At 40.1% G+C, this 13,977-nt stretch overlaps 1 protein-coding gene across 3 annotated transcripts; it reads left to right on the top strand.

Annotated features, from left to right (window-relative positions):
• Positions 1 to 5,845: 5,845 nt before the first annotated feature.
• C1H1orf52 (chromosome 1 C1orf52 homolog) lies at positions 5,846 to 12,810 on the top strand. 3 transcript variants are annotated; one of them, XR_004176052.1, is made up of 4 exons: positions 5,846 to 6,175; positions 6,809 to 7,007; positions 8,004 to 8,174; positions 12,551 to 12,659. XR_004176052.1 is itself a non-coding variant. In XM_009212075.4 (4 exons), exons 1-3 carry the CDS (start codon positions 5,900 to 5,902, stop codon positions 9,983 to 9,985), a joined length of 552 nt encoding a protein of 183 aa, XP_009210339.1. In that variant the 5' UTR covers positions 5,846 to 5,899; the 3' UTR covers positions 9,986 to 9,997; positions 12,551 to 12,660. The 3 variants fall into 3 exon arrangements, 2 of the variants coding, with proteins under 2 accessions (XP_009210339.1, XP_003892183.1); XM_009212075.4 differs by lacking the exon at positions 8,004 to 8,174 and adding an exon at positions 9,909 to 9,997 and having other exon boundaries at positions 12,551 to 12,660; XM_003892134.5 differs by lacking the exon at positions 8,004 to 8,174 and having other exon boundaries at positions 5,849 to 6,175; positions 12,551 to 12,810.
• Positions 12,811 to 13,977: the final 1,167 nt, after the last annotated feature.

Here is a 13,977-nt window from a genome sequence, read left to right as displayed (position 1 = left end):
AGGGATACCATATTTATCATAATACAAAAATGTTAATTTTTATGTATATGTATATATTATTAATACTTTATTTTTGGAGCAGTTGTAGGTTTATAAAAAAGCAGAAAATACAGAGTGTTTCCAAATACCCCTTTCTCCGTCAGTTTCCCATATTATCTTGCACTGATGTGGCACATTTGTTATAATTGATAAGTCAGTCTTTTTGTTTGTTTGTTTGTTTTGGAGACGGAGTCTCACTCTGTCACCCAGGCTGGGGTGCAGTGGCATGATCTCGGCTCACTGCAAGCTCTATCTCCCAGGTTCATGCCATTCTCCTGCCTCAGCCTCCCAAGTAGCTAGGACTACAGGTGCCCGCCACCATGCCCGGCTAATTTTTTGTATTTTTAGTGGAGACAGGGTTTCACTGTGTTAGCCAGGATGGTCTCGATCTCCTGATATCATGATCCACCCACCTCGGCCTCCCAAAGTGCTGGGATTACAGGCATGAGCCACCAATCTTTTTTTTTTTTTTTTTTTTGAGATGGAGTCTGGCTGTCACCCAGGCTGGAATGCAGTGGTGCAATGTCGGCTCACTGCAACCTCCACTTCCCAGGTTCAAGGGATTCTCCTGCCTTAGCCTCCAAAGTAGCTGGGATTATAGGCGTGTGCTCCCACGCCTGGCTAATTTTTGTATTTTTAGTGGAGACAGGGTTTCACCATGTTGGCCAGGCTGGTCTTGAACTCCTGACCTCAGGTGATCCACCCGCCTCAGCCTCCCAAACTGCTAGGATTACAGGTGTGTGCCACCACGTCCAGCCTGATGAGTGAATCTTGATACTATTGTTAACCCAAAGTCCATTGTTCATATTAGGGTTCACTCTTTGTGTTATACAGTCCTGTGGGTTTTGACAAATGTGTAATATCATGTATCTGCCATTATGCAGAATAATTTCACTGCCTTCAAAAGCTCATGTGCTCTGCATAGTCATACCTTCCTCCCTCTCGTCTCACTCCCAACCCTGGCAACCACTGATCTTTTTATTGTCTCTGTAGTTTCATCTTTCCCAGAACGTTATACAGTTGGAATCATAGTATGTAGCTTTTTTCAGACTGGCTTCTTTGTCTTATCAATGTGCATCAAAATTCTTCCAGGTCTTTTCATGATGAGTTCACTTTGTTTGTTTACTTTTAAAAACTTGCCAAGTTCACTGGTGAGAGGGGGAGAAAGAGTAGAGCAAGGACTGTGACTGCCTGTGACTGAACAATCGAGATAATTCACTACTTTCAGGGGAGGGAGAGTTCACTTTTGAAGAGGTGATTTGTCTTTAGTCAGCATATCACTCATTGTGTGCAATGTCAAACACTGGTAAAATACGGGCAGGCCAGGATAATGGCAGTTTTTTGTTTATTTGTTTTCATAGATAGTTTTTTATTTTAAATCCAATTTATCACATTTTTTTCTCATGGCTAGTGATTTTCGTTTCTTGTTTAAGAAATTTTTGCCATCTCAACATCCTGATAATATTCTATGCTTTCTTTTGGAAGTTGTTTTAGTTCCTCATTTAGCGCTATAATCCATTTCAAAGTAATTTTTGTGTATGGTATGAGGTAGAAGTCAAGTCTTAACAGCTACCATCTTTTTACCTAAGCAATGTAAAAAGGAGGTGGAAGTTTCACACTCTAGTATTATATTGTATCACTGGATAAATATATCCACTGTTGACTTTGGAGAAAAAGCAAACCAAGAAGCAAACTCATCTACAGTTTTTAAATGTAATCTTATGAGGGCTTTCTGAAAGGAGAACTGAATTTAAGGACAGATAATATGCAAAAAACTTGAGTGCTGCGGCTAAAATCTTCATACTGAATTTACCATACTATTTAATTACCAGAAATAGTTCTTTATTGCAATGGCTCCCAAATTTTGTTGTCCATTTTAGAATCAACTGAGGAGCACTTAAAGATCCCAATCTCCAGCCATACCCAATAAATCACAATGTTTGGTTGTGGAAGCCAGGCATCAGATTTCCGGGTGATTTTCAGCGGGCAACAAAGTTTGCAATCCACAGCCTTACTAGATGCCAAATAATGAGTTTAGTGTTTCCACATGTGTGATCTTGTTTCTTTTTTTTTTAATCCTAATAACAACCTGCAAGGAAGGTTTTATTGTCATTTTTTTTTTTTTTTTTCCACAGATGAGATACTCAAGATAAAGTCAATGATTTAAAATCACACAGCTCTTTAGGATTAAAATCCAGGGCTGTTTGACTCTTAAGCCTGTGTTCTTACACAACACATGTGGGAGAGTCCAAAAATAAAGAAAATGAAGATAATTCTAGTTACCATGGAAACAAAATAAGGCATGAGTTAAAAAGTAACTTGGAAGATACTTGATAATAATATTGTAGAAGGCTTCTCAGAGCAGGTGAGGCTTTGAGCAGAGACCTAACTCATAAAAAGGAGCCAGCCATGGGAAGTTCTAAAGGGAAGAGTTCCAGGCAGAAGTAACATTGAGGTCAGAAGCCCTGAGGTAGGAATGAATTAGTGAGAGAACCTGGAAACATTAACATCTTATTAGCAATGAGCTCACCTAGCACCCAGACCTTGGCTTCTAAATACCATTCTCCATTAAAAGGAATCAAAGTTCCTTGGAAATGGCTAATTTCAATGCAAAGTATAAGATGAGCCTGAAACATCTTGTTTCAGGAAGCAGACCAAGTGATCAAAGAATCTTGGGGAGGACATGTCCAAAGAATGCAGAAGCCTGCTTGAAGGGGCTCCCACTGGCCAAATCAGAGACAATTTCAACATCAAAATAAATAATAATGGATTATAACTCATTTGATAAGAAACCATTAGTCAATGCTAATATAAATAAATGAACAGACTGGGCATGGTGGCTCATGCATGTAATCCCAACGCTTTGGGAGGCTGAGGTGGGCAGATCACTTGAGCCCAGGAGTTCGAGACCAGCTTGGCCAACATGGGGAAACCCTGTCTCTACTAAAAATACAAAAATTAGCCAGGCGTGGTGGCAGGTGCCTTAATCTCAGCTACTCAAGAGGCTGAGGCACAAGAATCATTTGAACCTGGGAGGTGGAGGTTGCAGTGAGCTGAGATTGTGATACTGCACTCCAGCTGAGTGATGGAGTGACACTCTGTCTCAAGCAAAATGAATAAATAGACAAATAATTTGGAGGAGAATGTGATGTTGACAAAGTCTCTAAATACCTCACTACAAAAATACTTACAAAGGAGGAAAAAGGTAACTACAGTGGAGAAGCCTGGCAGATACAACCTTAAACAAATCAAAGGTAAAGTCATCAGTGCCAGGACAAACTGAAATCATGTGCCTTCTGGTAGAAGGCAGTGAGAAGACCATAATACCACTTTCATAATATTCTTGCTAAAGATTCATAACCTGACTCAAATCATTAGGAAACATGAGACAAGAGGAATTGTTGGCAGCTATCTTTGTAGATAATCTGCTACAAAAATGCTAAGTTTAAGGAGCTTATGAGACATTGAAGTAGGAAACTGCATATAGAAGTTTGGTGTTCAGGAAGACTTTTGGACCAGTTATGTAAATGTGGGAGTTATTAGCATAAATAGTATTTAAAACCTTGGAACTTAGTGAGTTTGCCTTGAAATGGAGGGTACACAAAAAAGAGGAAGGCTCAGAAGTGAGCCTGAGATGCTTCTGCATCTAGAGGTGATACAGAGAAGACAACAGAAAAAACTGAAAAGGGCCCTGTGAAATAGGAAGAGAACTAAAGTGTATGATCTAGTGAAAGGCAAGAGAAAAGCATTTCAAGAAGGCAACTATCTTGTTGAAAGGTCAAGTAAGAAGTGGTCTTTGGACCAAGTCTCACAGAGACCACCGATGGTTTGATAACAAGGACTCATGTTGCTCAAACTGAGTACCTCAGTCTCCAAGGCATTCAACAGTGAGTCCATTTTAAAAGTCACTCAGAGTGTCAGTTTTACTCAGTAATAAGTAATTCTAAATATTTTTGTCTATTAAAAGAAAGCTTTATTAAACACAACCATGCAAAATTTCCATACATTTTCAAGATCTTGTATTAAAAAAAAATACATATGCCCATGGGACTTTGGGCCACAAGTATCAGCTCAGCTTCTGGAGGAACTGGAGACCCAGGTCACTCTTGGGCAATTAACTGTGTCTATATGGCCAAGCCCCAATAAAAACTCTGGACAATAAAGCTCCGGTGAGTTTCTCTGGATGGCAGTATTCCATGCATACCATCACGTGTCTCTGCCAGGAGAAGTGCATACTGTTCACAATTCCACTAGGAGAGGACAACTGGAAGATATATGCCTCTTCCCTTGGCTGTTTGGTCCCCCCCCCCCCCGCAACCCCGTGTTCTTTTGCTGTAATAAACTGTAACCATGAGTATAATGGCTTGCAGTGAGTTCTGTGAGTCCTTCTAGTAAATTATCAAACCTGAGGGTAGTCTGAAGTTTGCAAAACCTGAAATTGGTGTCAGGAGTGAGGATGGTTTTGGGGACTCCCAAACTTTGCACTTTGAGACCATCATTTTCCTCTGCCAACATAGGAACCTGGATGAGAAAACTTGAGAAACACTTATCTAGACCCACACCATCATAAATTATTATAATCAAAAAATATTTATTAACCACCTGCTCTGTGACAAGCACTGCGCTGGGTACTAGGAATCTAAAAATGAGCAAAGCACGGTCCAGCTTCTCCCCTCAAGGAGCTCATAGACATTGTACCACAGAAAAGAGGGAGTGAACAAGATAGTTATATAACTCTGCCCTGGAGCCTACTTCCAGGGAGGAATGGCAAGTTATGTGTGCGTGTGAGTATGTAAACGAGCAGGCATCCTTAAGTGAAATCTAAATTTTTACACTGATAACGTCATTTGGGTATCATTCCTATTTAGTTCACCAGAAGGAGTCAAAGAGTTCTAGTTTCCCTGAATACTAGGCATATGGTTACACGATTTACCAAAAGAAGGAACAAAAATGCAGAGAAAAATTATATGAAAAGACAGGTTACGGTTCCAGTAAGTGGTTGGTTGAGGTCCCAGAAAAATACCATATGGAAAATTTAAGATCCACGTGGTGGTCGGGTCTAGAATTTGGGTGGAAAGATTGGGGTTGAACACTCAGATTTGGGAATCATAGCATAGTTAATGCCGTGAAAAGGGATGGGCTGACTTGCAACTTTGTAACGCCCTTTAAAATGTTAGAAGCATCACCGAAAGATAGTACAATATGTTGGGAAACACCAACATTTAAGGGCCATATGGAGCAAAGCAGGCAGAGAAGAGGCTGACAATGAGAAGCCAGAGAGTTTGGATGACCCAAGTGGTGGGCTATGATCCAAGAGTTTTATCAAAGCTGTTCAGAGCGCACTTGAATGAGGTCAAGCAGGAAAGGATTTAGTTCTTGGCTTGGGGAAGTCCACCACCCCTAGAGGTCTTCCATGACAACCTAAGGAATCACACTGAGAGTAATTTTTATTTGGAAGACGAGATGCAGTGGATCAGGAAAAAATCCTACCCTCTCTGGGCAAGAGCTAAAGTGGAGTGACAGCGAAAAGACAAAATTCTTAGCTTTTCTATGCCTTTAATAAATGCTATCGAATGCGGGAAGTTTGGCTGGGATCCCTGGCTCATGAGCATACTTCGTCTCTTCTCAGAGCTCTTCGGAAATGAGCAAAAGCAGCCCCCGCCCCTGCTTGGCAACGTGCCGGGCCCGCCTCCAGCCTCAGCCCCTTCGCTAGGAAGCAGGAGCGAGGCGCAGCCGCCAGGGGGCGCAGACAGCAGGCTTATTTGTAAGACTTGGGGCGGGGCCACGCGCTGGGCGGGCCCTGGCTTGACTTCCGGTTTCCGGCTTCCGGCAGAGTGCTGGGTCGTCGCTCGCAGCCGTCATGGCAGCGGAGGAGAAGGACCCTCTGAGCTATTTCGCGGCATACGGGAGCAGCAGCTCAGACTCCTCGGACGAGGAGGATAACATCGAGCCGGAGGAGACGAGTCGCAGAACCCCGGATCTGGCGAAGTCGGCGGGCGGCTGTAGGAACAAGGCGGAGAAGCGGCTCCCGGGACCCGACGAGCTGTTTAGGAGCGTGACTCGCCCGGCCTTTCTCTACAATCCGCTCAACAAGCAGATAGACTGGGAGAGGCACGTCGTCAAGGCACCTGAGGAGGTGAGGTCCCCGACCCCGTTTCCCGGTCTCGGCCCCGGCCTGCGCCCCCTTCCTCCTGAGCCCTCTGCTGGGGACCTGCTGTCCGTTCCCCCACACGCAGTCACCCCCGCGGGATGCCGCACCACCCCCTTCCACCTCAAGCCCTGGGAAACCTGGCCCCCTCCCCCAGCCTGGTGGGTGTCAGACCGGACCCGCAGCCCCGCCCCCTTGTGAGGAGACCCAAACCTCCGCGCTCGGTGCCCCGACCCCGCGCGGCGAGGACTAACGGTGGTGACTCCCCCGCCCCCCCCGCTGCAGCTTCTCCCTGAGACCCCTTCCCTTTGACGCCGAAGTGCCTGCGGTGCTGCCTCCAAGACAGTGTCTGCTGCAGCCTCCTGAAGGGGTCAGCCTTGGCGTAGTATCTCTGAGACTGGATTCTTCTTTGGTAACTAAAAGTTATTAGCTTTATTCATATAGGGAACCCTTTGGCTTTTCACTTAACGGTATTGTGATTTTGATGGAAAAATGTGTCTTTCAACCTTAAAGAAAAAAAAAAGCCTGAACGATAAGCGAACGGCAGGGAGTTGCATGTGCCCAGGTCCATCATAGGAACCTCGGTTCGTCACAGTGCTTCTTAATGTGCTTGCTTAACAGCCTCCAAAGGAATTCAAAATATGGAAGTCAAATTATGTACCACCTCCTGAGACCTACACCACTGAGAAGAAGCCTCCTCCTCCAGAGCTTGACATGGCAATAAAATGGTCTAACATATATGAGGACAATGGTGATGATGCCCCACAGAATGCTAAGAAAGCTAGGCTTCTACCGGAAGGGGAGGAGACGTTGGAATCAGGTAAGGAAAGTCAGAATCCCGTGGTAATCTATTTTGATCCCCGTGATGGGCTTTAAAAAATGAGATATTTAATGAATGAAAATTAAATCTAGCAAATTGGCAAACTAATTTGATGGTCTTTGGATACTTCTTGCTCTGCTTTTGAGAAAGATCATATATATTTGGCTTTAACATGAAGTCTCTGATAGCTAATAGTTGCTGTGTTATTAATGAAAGATCATAATGTTCAGGCTTTAAAGTGAAATATCTGGTATCTCATCCAGTAGTCTGTGTTTTATGAGGCCTTATTATTAGAACACAAATCAATTCATGGATTCTTGTGACTGGCTGCAAAGTGCCGAAGGCTTGATTTTCTTTTTTTTTTTTTTTTTTTTTTGCGTCAGCGTTTCGCTCTTGTTGCCCAGGCTGGAGTGCAGTGTCGCGATCTCGGCTCACTGCACTCTCCACCTCCCAAGTTCAAGTGATTCTTCTGCCTCAGCCTCCAAGCAGCTAGGATTACAGGCGCCTGCCACCATTCCTGGCTTTTTTTTTTTTTTTGAGGGCGGGGATTAGAGATGGGGTTTTACCATGTTGGTCAGGCTGGTCTTGAATTCCTGACTTCATGTGATCCATCTGCCTCGGCCTCCTAAAGTGTTGGGATTACAGGCGTGAGCCACCGCGCCCGGCCGAAAGCTTCATTTTCTGTTAAAGCAGTTGTGCTTCAGAGCTAAAATTATTATGACAAAATGAATTTAACTGAGCATTACTACATAGTAATAGGAAGATAATGACTTAGTTGTTTTACTTTAGTTCGTAACAGCATAATTTCATCTCTTACTTGGACTATCACAGTAATCTTTGCCTACACACTCTTATCCAATCTGTTCCATCCTTCACACTGCAGCTAGTGTTGAGTTTCTAAAAGTCATATCTGATTATATAACTTGCCTGCTTAAAACCCTTCAATGGGATAGAGTCAAGGCCTTCTATTGATAGGCCCTTTCTCCCTGTCCACAGTCATTTTTAATGGCCCCTTTCTAGCGCTTGAAGATCTTGAAATCCAGAACTGAATTTTATGGTTCCCTGCCTTTCAGTATATGTTGCACCTTATTCTGGAGTGTTGTTTCTTATCTCTGGCTAGTAAACTCATTCATCTTTCAAAATCCAACTCAAAAGAAGAAATCTCAGGTATCACCTCTAATAATTATTTGCTCCTCTGTACCTTTGTTTATGCTAATGCTGTTGATTGCCCTCATCACTTGTATGTGGTTTTTTAAAAGTCTGTCTGCTTTATGATGAGTTCCTCAAACAGCAGGATTTGAAGTGTTTACGTTTGTATCAAGTACATTGTAAGGATTCAGTAGATAATTGTTGAATCGAACTAATGTTTTGGACCATTATTTTTAAGAAAGAGTATGCCATTTTTGTTAAACAGATTTCTGATCTTCTAACAATACAGGGGCTACTTAGCCCCTTTTTACAGTCATGCAGCGAGTGATGTTTTAAGAGAAAGGAGAACTGACTAGCGGGAGTTCTTACTTTAATTTTGATTCTACCTAACTTTTCCATTACTTTTGCTGACTTTCAATATGTATTAGAAGTCAACAATGAAGGAGCCTCTTCAGTAAGTGGCATCTTTTTGCAGACCTAAAATGATGTGAACATTTATAATACCTCACATTGTACAATCTTTTTCTTTTCTTTTTTTTTTTTTTTTTTTTTGAGAGGAGTCTCGCTTGGTCGCCCAGGCTGGAGTGCAGTGGCACTCCATCTTGGCTCACTGCAAGCTCCGTCTTCTGGGTTCACACCGTTCTCCCGCCTCAGCCTCCCAAGTTGCTAGGACTACAGGCGCCCACCACCACGCCTGGCTAATTTTTTTGTATTTTTAGTGGAGACGGGGTTTCACCATGTTAGCCAGGGTGGTCTCCATCTCCTGACCTCATTATCTGCCCACCTTGGCCTATCAAAGTGCTGGGATTACAGATGTGAGCCACCGTGCCCAGCCAATCTTTTTCATAATTAGTAAAAATATATTTGCTTAAGTAATCTGTAATTATTACAACACCTTGTGAAATAAGAGAAATGTGGAAATGATAGCTTACATCACTTGTCCAAGGTCACAAAACTAGAAAATGCCAAGTTCTAAAATACACACTTTCTCACAGTTTTCTTATTTATTACTCCCAGCAACCTGATACAGAAGTGCTACATGACTCATTATTACTATTTTACAGATGATAGAACAATCTCAAATTAGAGAATTTTCCCAAATTCATTCACACAGCTAAAAAAGAGGCAGAGTAGTAGGCATTCAAATCCAGACCTTTAAATATAAATTATGCCTTATTAAACTGGTATTTGGTCTCCTGATGAATAGCTATTTCTCAACAGTGTTTGAGATACAGATATTCTTCTGTAGGGAGAATGGCAGTAAAGATACTAGGGTTGATACTCAAACTAGATTTCCATAGGCTGGTGCTCTCACATTTTTGTCATTATGTGGAAAAAACCAGGATTATACACCAAGGCAAGCAAGCAAGAATTATCTTTCTTCCAGCTTAGCTTTTGAGTTAAGTTAGAAGGAGTTCCAAATATATGATAAGTAACACTGCTATTTACATAGATAATTTCTGTCTTTTTGATCACATGATGGTCCTTTGTCAGAAAACAAATACAGGCAACATCAAATGACAAAAAGACCCACTTTTAGAAGTGATTTTTGCCATTTCAGATTCCTATATCATAAACCCACTGTAAAATCAATTTATGTCATAATTTTTTAGCCCGTTTTTTTTCATTCATAAAATATGTATCAGAAACTCTACACTCTAATCCAAATTTTAGATTATCAAGTTACTTTTTTATTTTGCTTCCCCATTCTGCCCTTTGGCCTTTTATTGCTGGTTAACATCTGTCTTCCAGTTACGTTAGAGGAAGAGCTGGGAAAGGTTCAGAACCCATCACTGAGTCTTGCTGCTTATCAGCACTTCTGGTTTTAGTGGTTGTAAAACGTAAGTAAGCAAAGCTTAGTTATTAGTTGTAGCTTTATTGACATGTATAATTAATTGTAAAAGCATAATTAATACAGTGATTTTTAGTTTACGTTTTTAGAATTTAGAAAGTTTGTTTATTGATAAGTTAAACTTACTTAACTTGAGTGATTTGAGTTCCATAATAAAAAAAACTGTTTCCTCACCAGTACATCTATACTATATGAGATGGAGTAAAAAAGCTCAGTAAAGTTGATAAATGAACATTGCTCAGATTTTTTTCCCCTACTGTAGTTTATAAAGCAGTGCCTTGTCATGACACTAGATGGCATAGCACTTCTGCTCAAATCACTGATAGCCAGTTATTTTTCAACTTCAGTAGTTTGTGGTTTTGTTATTCAGTTAATTTATTTGTAATAAGTGGCAAATTAAAAGCAAAAATATCTCAGTATCTTCTAAATGTATGTTAATGCGTAGTGAATATTGTAAACTTAATACTTTCCATTTCTATATTATCACTACTGAAAATCTCAAAGGACGAGCTTAGTGATAATTCACTCCAGTTAAAAAGCAAAAGGTGCTGGGTGCGGTGGCTCACACCTGTAATCCAGCACTTTGGGAGGCCAGAGTGGGTGGATCACGAGGTCAGGAGATCGAGACCATCCTGGCTAACACGGTGAAACCCCGTCTCTACTACAAATACAAAAAATTAACTGGGCGTGATGGCAGGTGCCTGTAGTCCCAGCTACTTGAGAGGCTGAGGCAGGAGAATGGCGTGAACCTGGGAGGCGGAGCTTGCAGTGAGCCGAGATTGCGCCACTGCCCTCCAGCCTGGGCAACAGAGCGAGACTGCGTCTCAAAAAAAAAAAGTAAAAGGTTTGGCTTGTTTTAGTGGTATACTATGTTATTTGGTTTGTAGAGCCAGAGCTTTTGTGTGAACATGATAAACTACTGATTAAAACTTTGATTTGTAAATTCCTGGGGTGCGTTGTTGATCTGAATTGTATTTTATTATTTTATTACACTGCCTACATAAATCCATAGTGCTCTGTGAAGCATATGAATAACATCACCATGCTGTGCTTGAAGAAGAGTGAAGATGAATAGTACTGATTGTTATCTGCGTCAATAAATGAGATATTCTGATTATGGTACAGTTAGCAGAAGGGAATTAAAGGCTTAAGATTTTAAGTATATTTCTTTCAAGGAATGTATGATTTGATGTCAGTAGTTCCCCACATTTTTTAATATGAAGGCCCCTTTCAATATCAAAATATTTTATAAATCTCCATTTGAGGACCTGTTGAACTTTTTGAGTATCTGTTGATCAAGAAAATAAAGTCAAAAGCAACAATTAATTAGTAATGTGCTCAAAATAAATTTGTATTTTATAAATCATAACATCTTTTCCATGTTACTCTGTCTATTTGGAGTTCTTAATACCACACATTTGTTTAGGGAGATGGAATTAGCAACTAGTCTGTGCTACCCTGTATTTTTTTTTTAACCATGTAGTTGGATATTTTAAAACATTGGATTAAAAAAAAATTTTTATTCTATTTTAATTTTTTAAATACTAGTTTTAAATGTTCGTTTTAAAATACTAATAAGATTTTGGAAAGGTGTAAAGGACATTGTTTTAATGTAAGGCTCTTCTCTAACCTCCCTCCCCTCTCCAAATTCTCCATAATACGAAGTAGGAAGATACATATTTTTCTGTTGCTGTTAGAATGTTCTGGCCGTCCTAGGAATTGGGGGTGGGGGAGCGGAAATTAGAACTTAGTACGTGATAAAATTCCAAATAGAGATTTGGAGAAACCTGTTTGTGAGTGCTTTTTAACCTCAAAATAAGGATTTGGGGTGGGTGGAGAAGGTGATGGGGAAAAAAGTTGTTTTTGGAGGAGAGAAAGCAGATTGAAAGGAGGAGGACAGCTGATAGCCACTTAAATAATGTCATGGTTAGATTGATACCTATTTTTTGTAAAAAGAAAACAATATGTTCCATTCTTACAAAGCATTGATTGTATTTGAATATACACAATGTAAATACTATTATGTAGTGGTGTCCAAGGGAGAGAATACAGTCATGAGTTCTTAGTTTCTGTTTTTCGTTTGGCCAATAAAGCCCCTTCATCATCCTTCTTTTCTGCTTATCACTAGAGACAGAAACTAAAAACCATGGCTTCAGGCTGCTAAAAGCCTAAAACAAAACAGCACAACAACAACAACAACAAATAAGGCAGGTTGGACAAGCTTGCTGAGTATTTGGGAGCCTTTTTCAAAAGTCTGATTTGGGGGAAGTCAAGTCACTTATTTTAAGCTACCTTAATATAGTGCTAAAGAGTCACTTTCTGAATTTTGTATGGCTGCAATTGAAAAAAAAAATTGCTCACTTTCATTTGCATTTAAAAATCAGAACTCTAAAAGTTAATTCTTGTTTTTTATTGGGAAACTCTGAGAGAAACATTAGTTGATGAGGGTAATAATTTTGGTATAAAGCCAGTGAAATTTTAATGCTTAACATGTTGGGTTTTTTTAAATTACTGATCGAAACTCTTCCTTTTCTATTTAAAGATGATGAAAAAGATGAGCATACTTCTAAAAAGCGCAAAGTAGAGCCAGGAGAACCAGCAAAGAAGAAAAAGTAGAAACAAATGACCAGAATTTCTGGACTGCTAAACTTGTTGAAATGTTTCTTGGACAGATTGTTGATAGGGGTTATTATGCCACATCTCCATGAAAGTGCATACGTTAATGAACTAATAAGTATTGCCTCAAGAACTTTCCACTGTAGAATTTTTTAATTTAAAACATGTATGTATTTAAAACTCAAATGGTGACTTGTGATTGTGAAATTGATAACACTTGGATGCATTCTTGCTCTCACAGAATTGGTGACATGCTTTTGAGAGTTTTGTCACATGTTGACATGCCACGTTCTATAAACCTTTATAAAGGAATATTCGGGAATATATTGTAATGTACTGTGAACTTAGGGTGCTTTTCAACAGCTCCGTACAGTGTAAATAGATCATGGAAATAAAATTACTTATTCAATATTACTATTACTGCATAACATTAACATTTGAATGTTTGTCTGTGACAAGTACCCTATTTGTTATGTGACATTTTAAGTTGTAATAAGTATTACCATTTAAAGAGTGCCTCCTGTGTTCCAGGTGCTTTGTGCATATGTTTTCTCTGATCCTTAAACGTAGCAAGGTATTATTAGTATTCTCATTTTTTAATAAAGAGTGCTTGAGTAGCTTGTCTAATGTTACACAGCTAGTGAGTGATTCATTTGGAATTTAACTTGGGACACTTGACCTCCAAAATCCTCACATTAAACCACCTGTCCATCAGTCAAAATGTAGTCATCTTTCAAGAATGACATCAGTTATCATCTCTTCCAGGTACCTTTCTGTTGTACCTGGAGATCTGTTAGTGGAGGTCTTTTCCTCTCCTGATTGTATGACTGTACTTGTCATCTGTGCTTTATGGTTATTCATTAATTTCTTTATTAAATTGTAAGTTTACAGGACATTCAGTTAAATTTGAATTTCAGATAAATAATGTTTTAGTGTGTTTAGTATTCAGGACATATACAAAAAATGGGTTTATCTGAAATTCAAATTTCACTGAACATCTTTTATTTGGTAACCCTACTTCTGCATGTTTTCTCTACCCAGCTTCTTCTGTTTTAATGCTTTGCGTATAGTAATAATAAAATGAACAAGAAGTAGTTGGGAAGGTGTAATCTTTTGAGTTCCAAAATGCAGTTATCTGTAGCATTTTGAACAATAAAAAGGTTACACACTGCATCAATCTTTCCATGTATCTCAAGCCCTTAAGAGATAAGAATTACAGAACACTGCACATTCAGTGTATAAGAACAAGACAGCCAAGCACGGTGGCTTATGCTTGTAATCCCAGCACTTTGGGAGGGCAAGGTGGGAGGATAGCTTGAGGCCAAGAGTTTGAGACCAGCCTGGACAACATGA

This window comes from Papio anubis, chromosome 1, assembly GCF_008728515.1.
Source record: "Papio anubis isolate 15944 chromosome 1, Panubis1.0, whole genome shotgun sequence".
NCBI lineage: Eukaryota > Metazoa > Chordata > Mammalia > Primates > Cercopithecidae > Papio > Papio anubis.
The sequence above is the reverse complement of the archived record's forward strand: the minus strand, read 5'-3'. Positions and strand labels throughout refer to the sequence as shown.

Coding starts and splice junctions, on each gene's coding strand:
- C1H1orf52 (XM_009212075.4), top strand. CDS start 5,900: ATGGCAGCGGAGGAGAAGGACCCTCTGAGCTATTTCGCGGCATACGGG. Junction 6,176..6,808: donor TCGTCAAGGCACCTGAGGAG/GTGAGGTCCCCG, acceptor CTTGCTTAACAG/CCTCCAAAGGAATTCAAAAT. Junction 7,008..9,908: donor GGAGGAGACGTTGGAATCAG/GTAAGGAAAGTC, acceptor TCTGTCTTCCAG/TTACGTTAGAGGAAGAGCTG.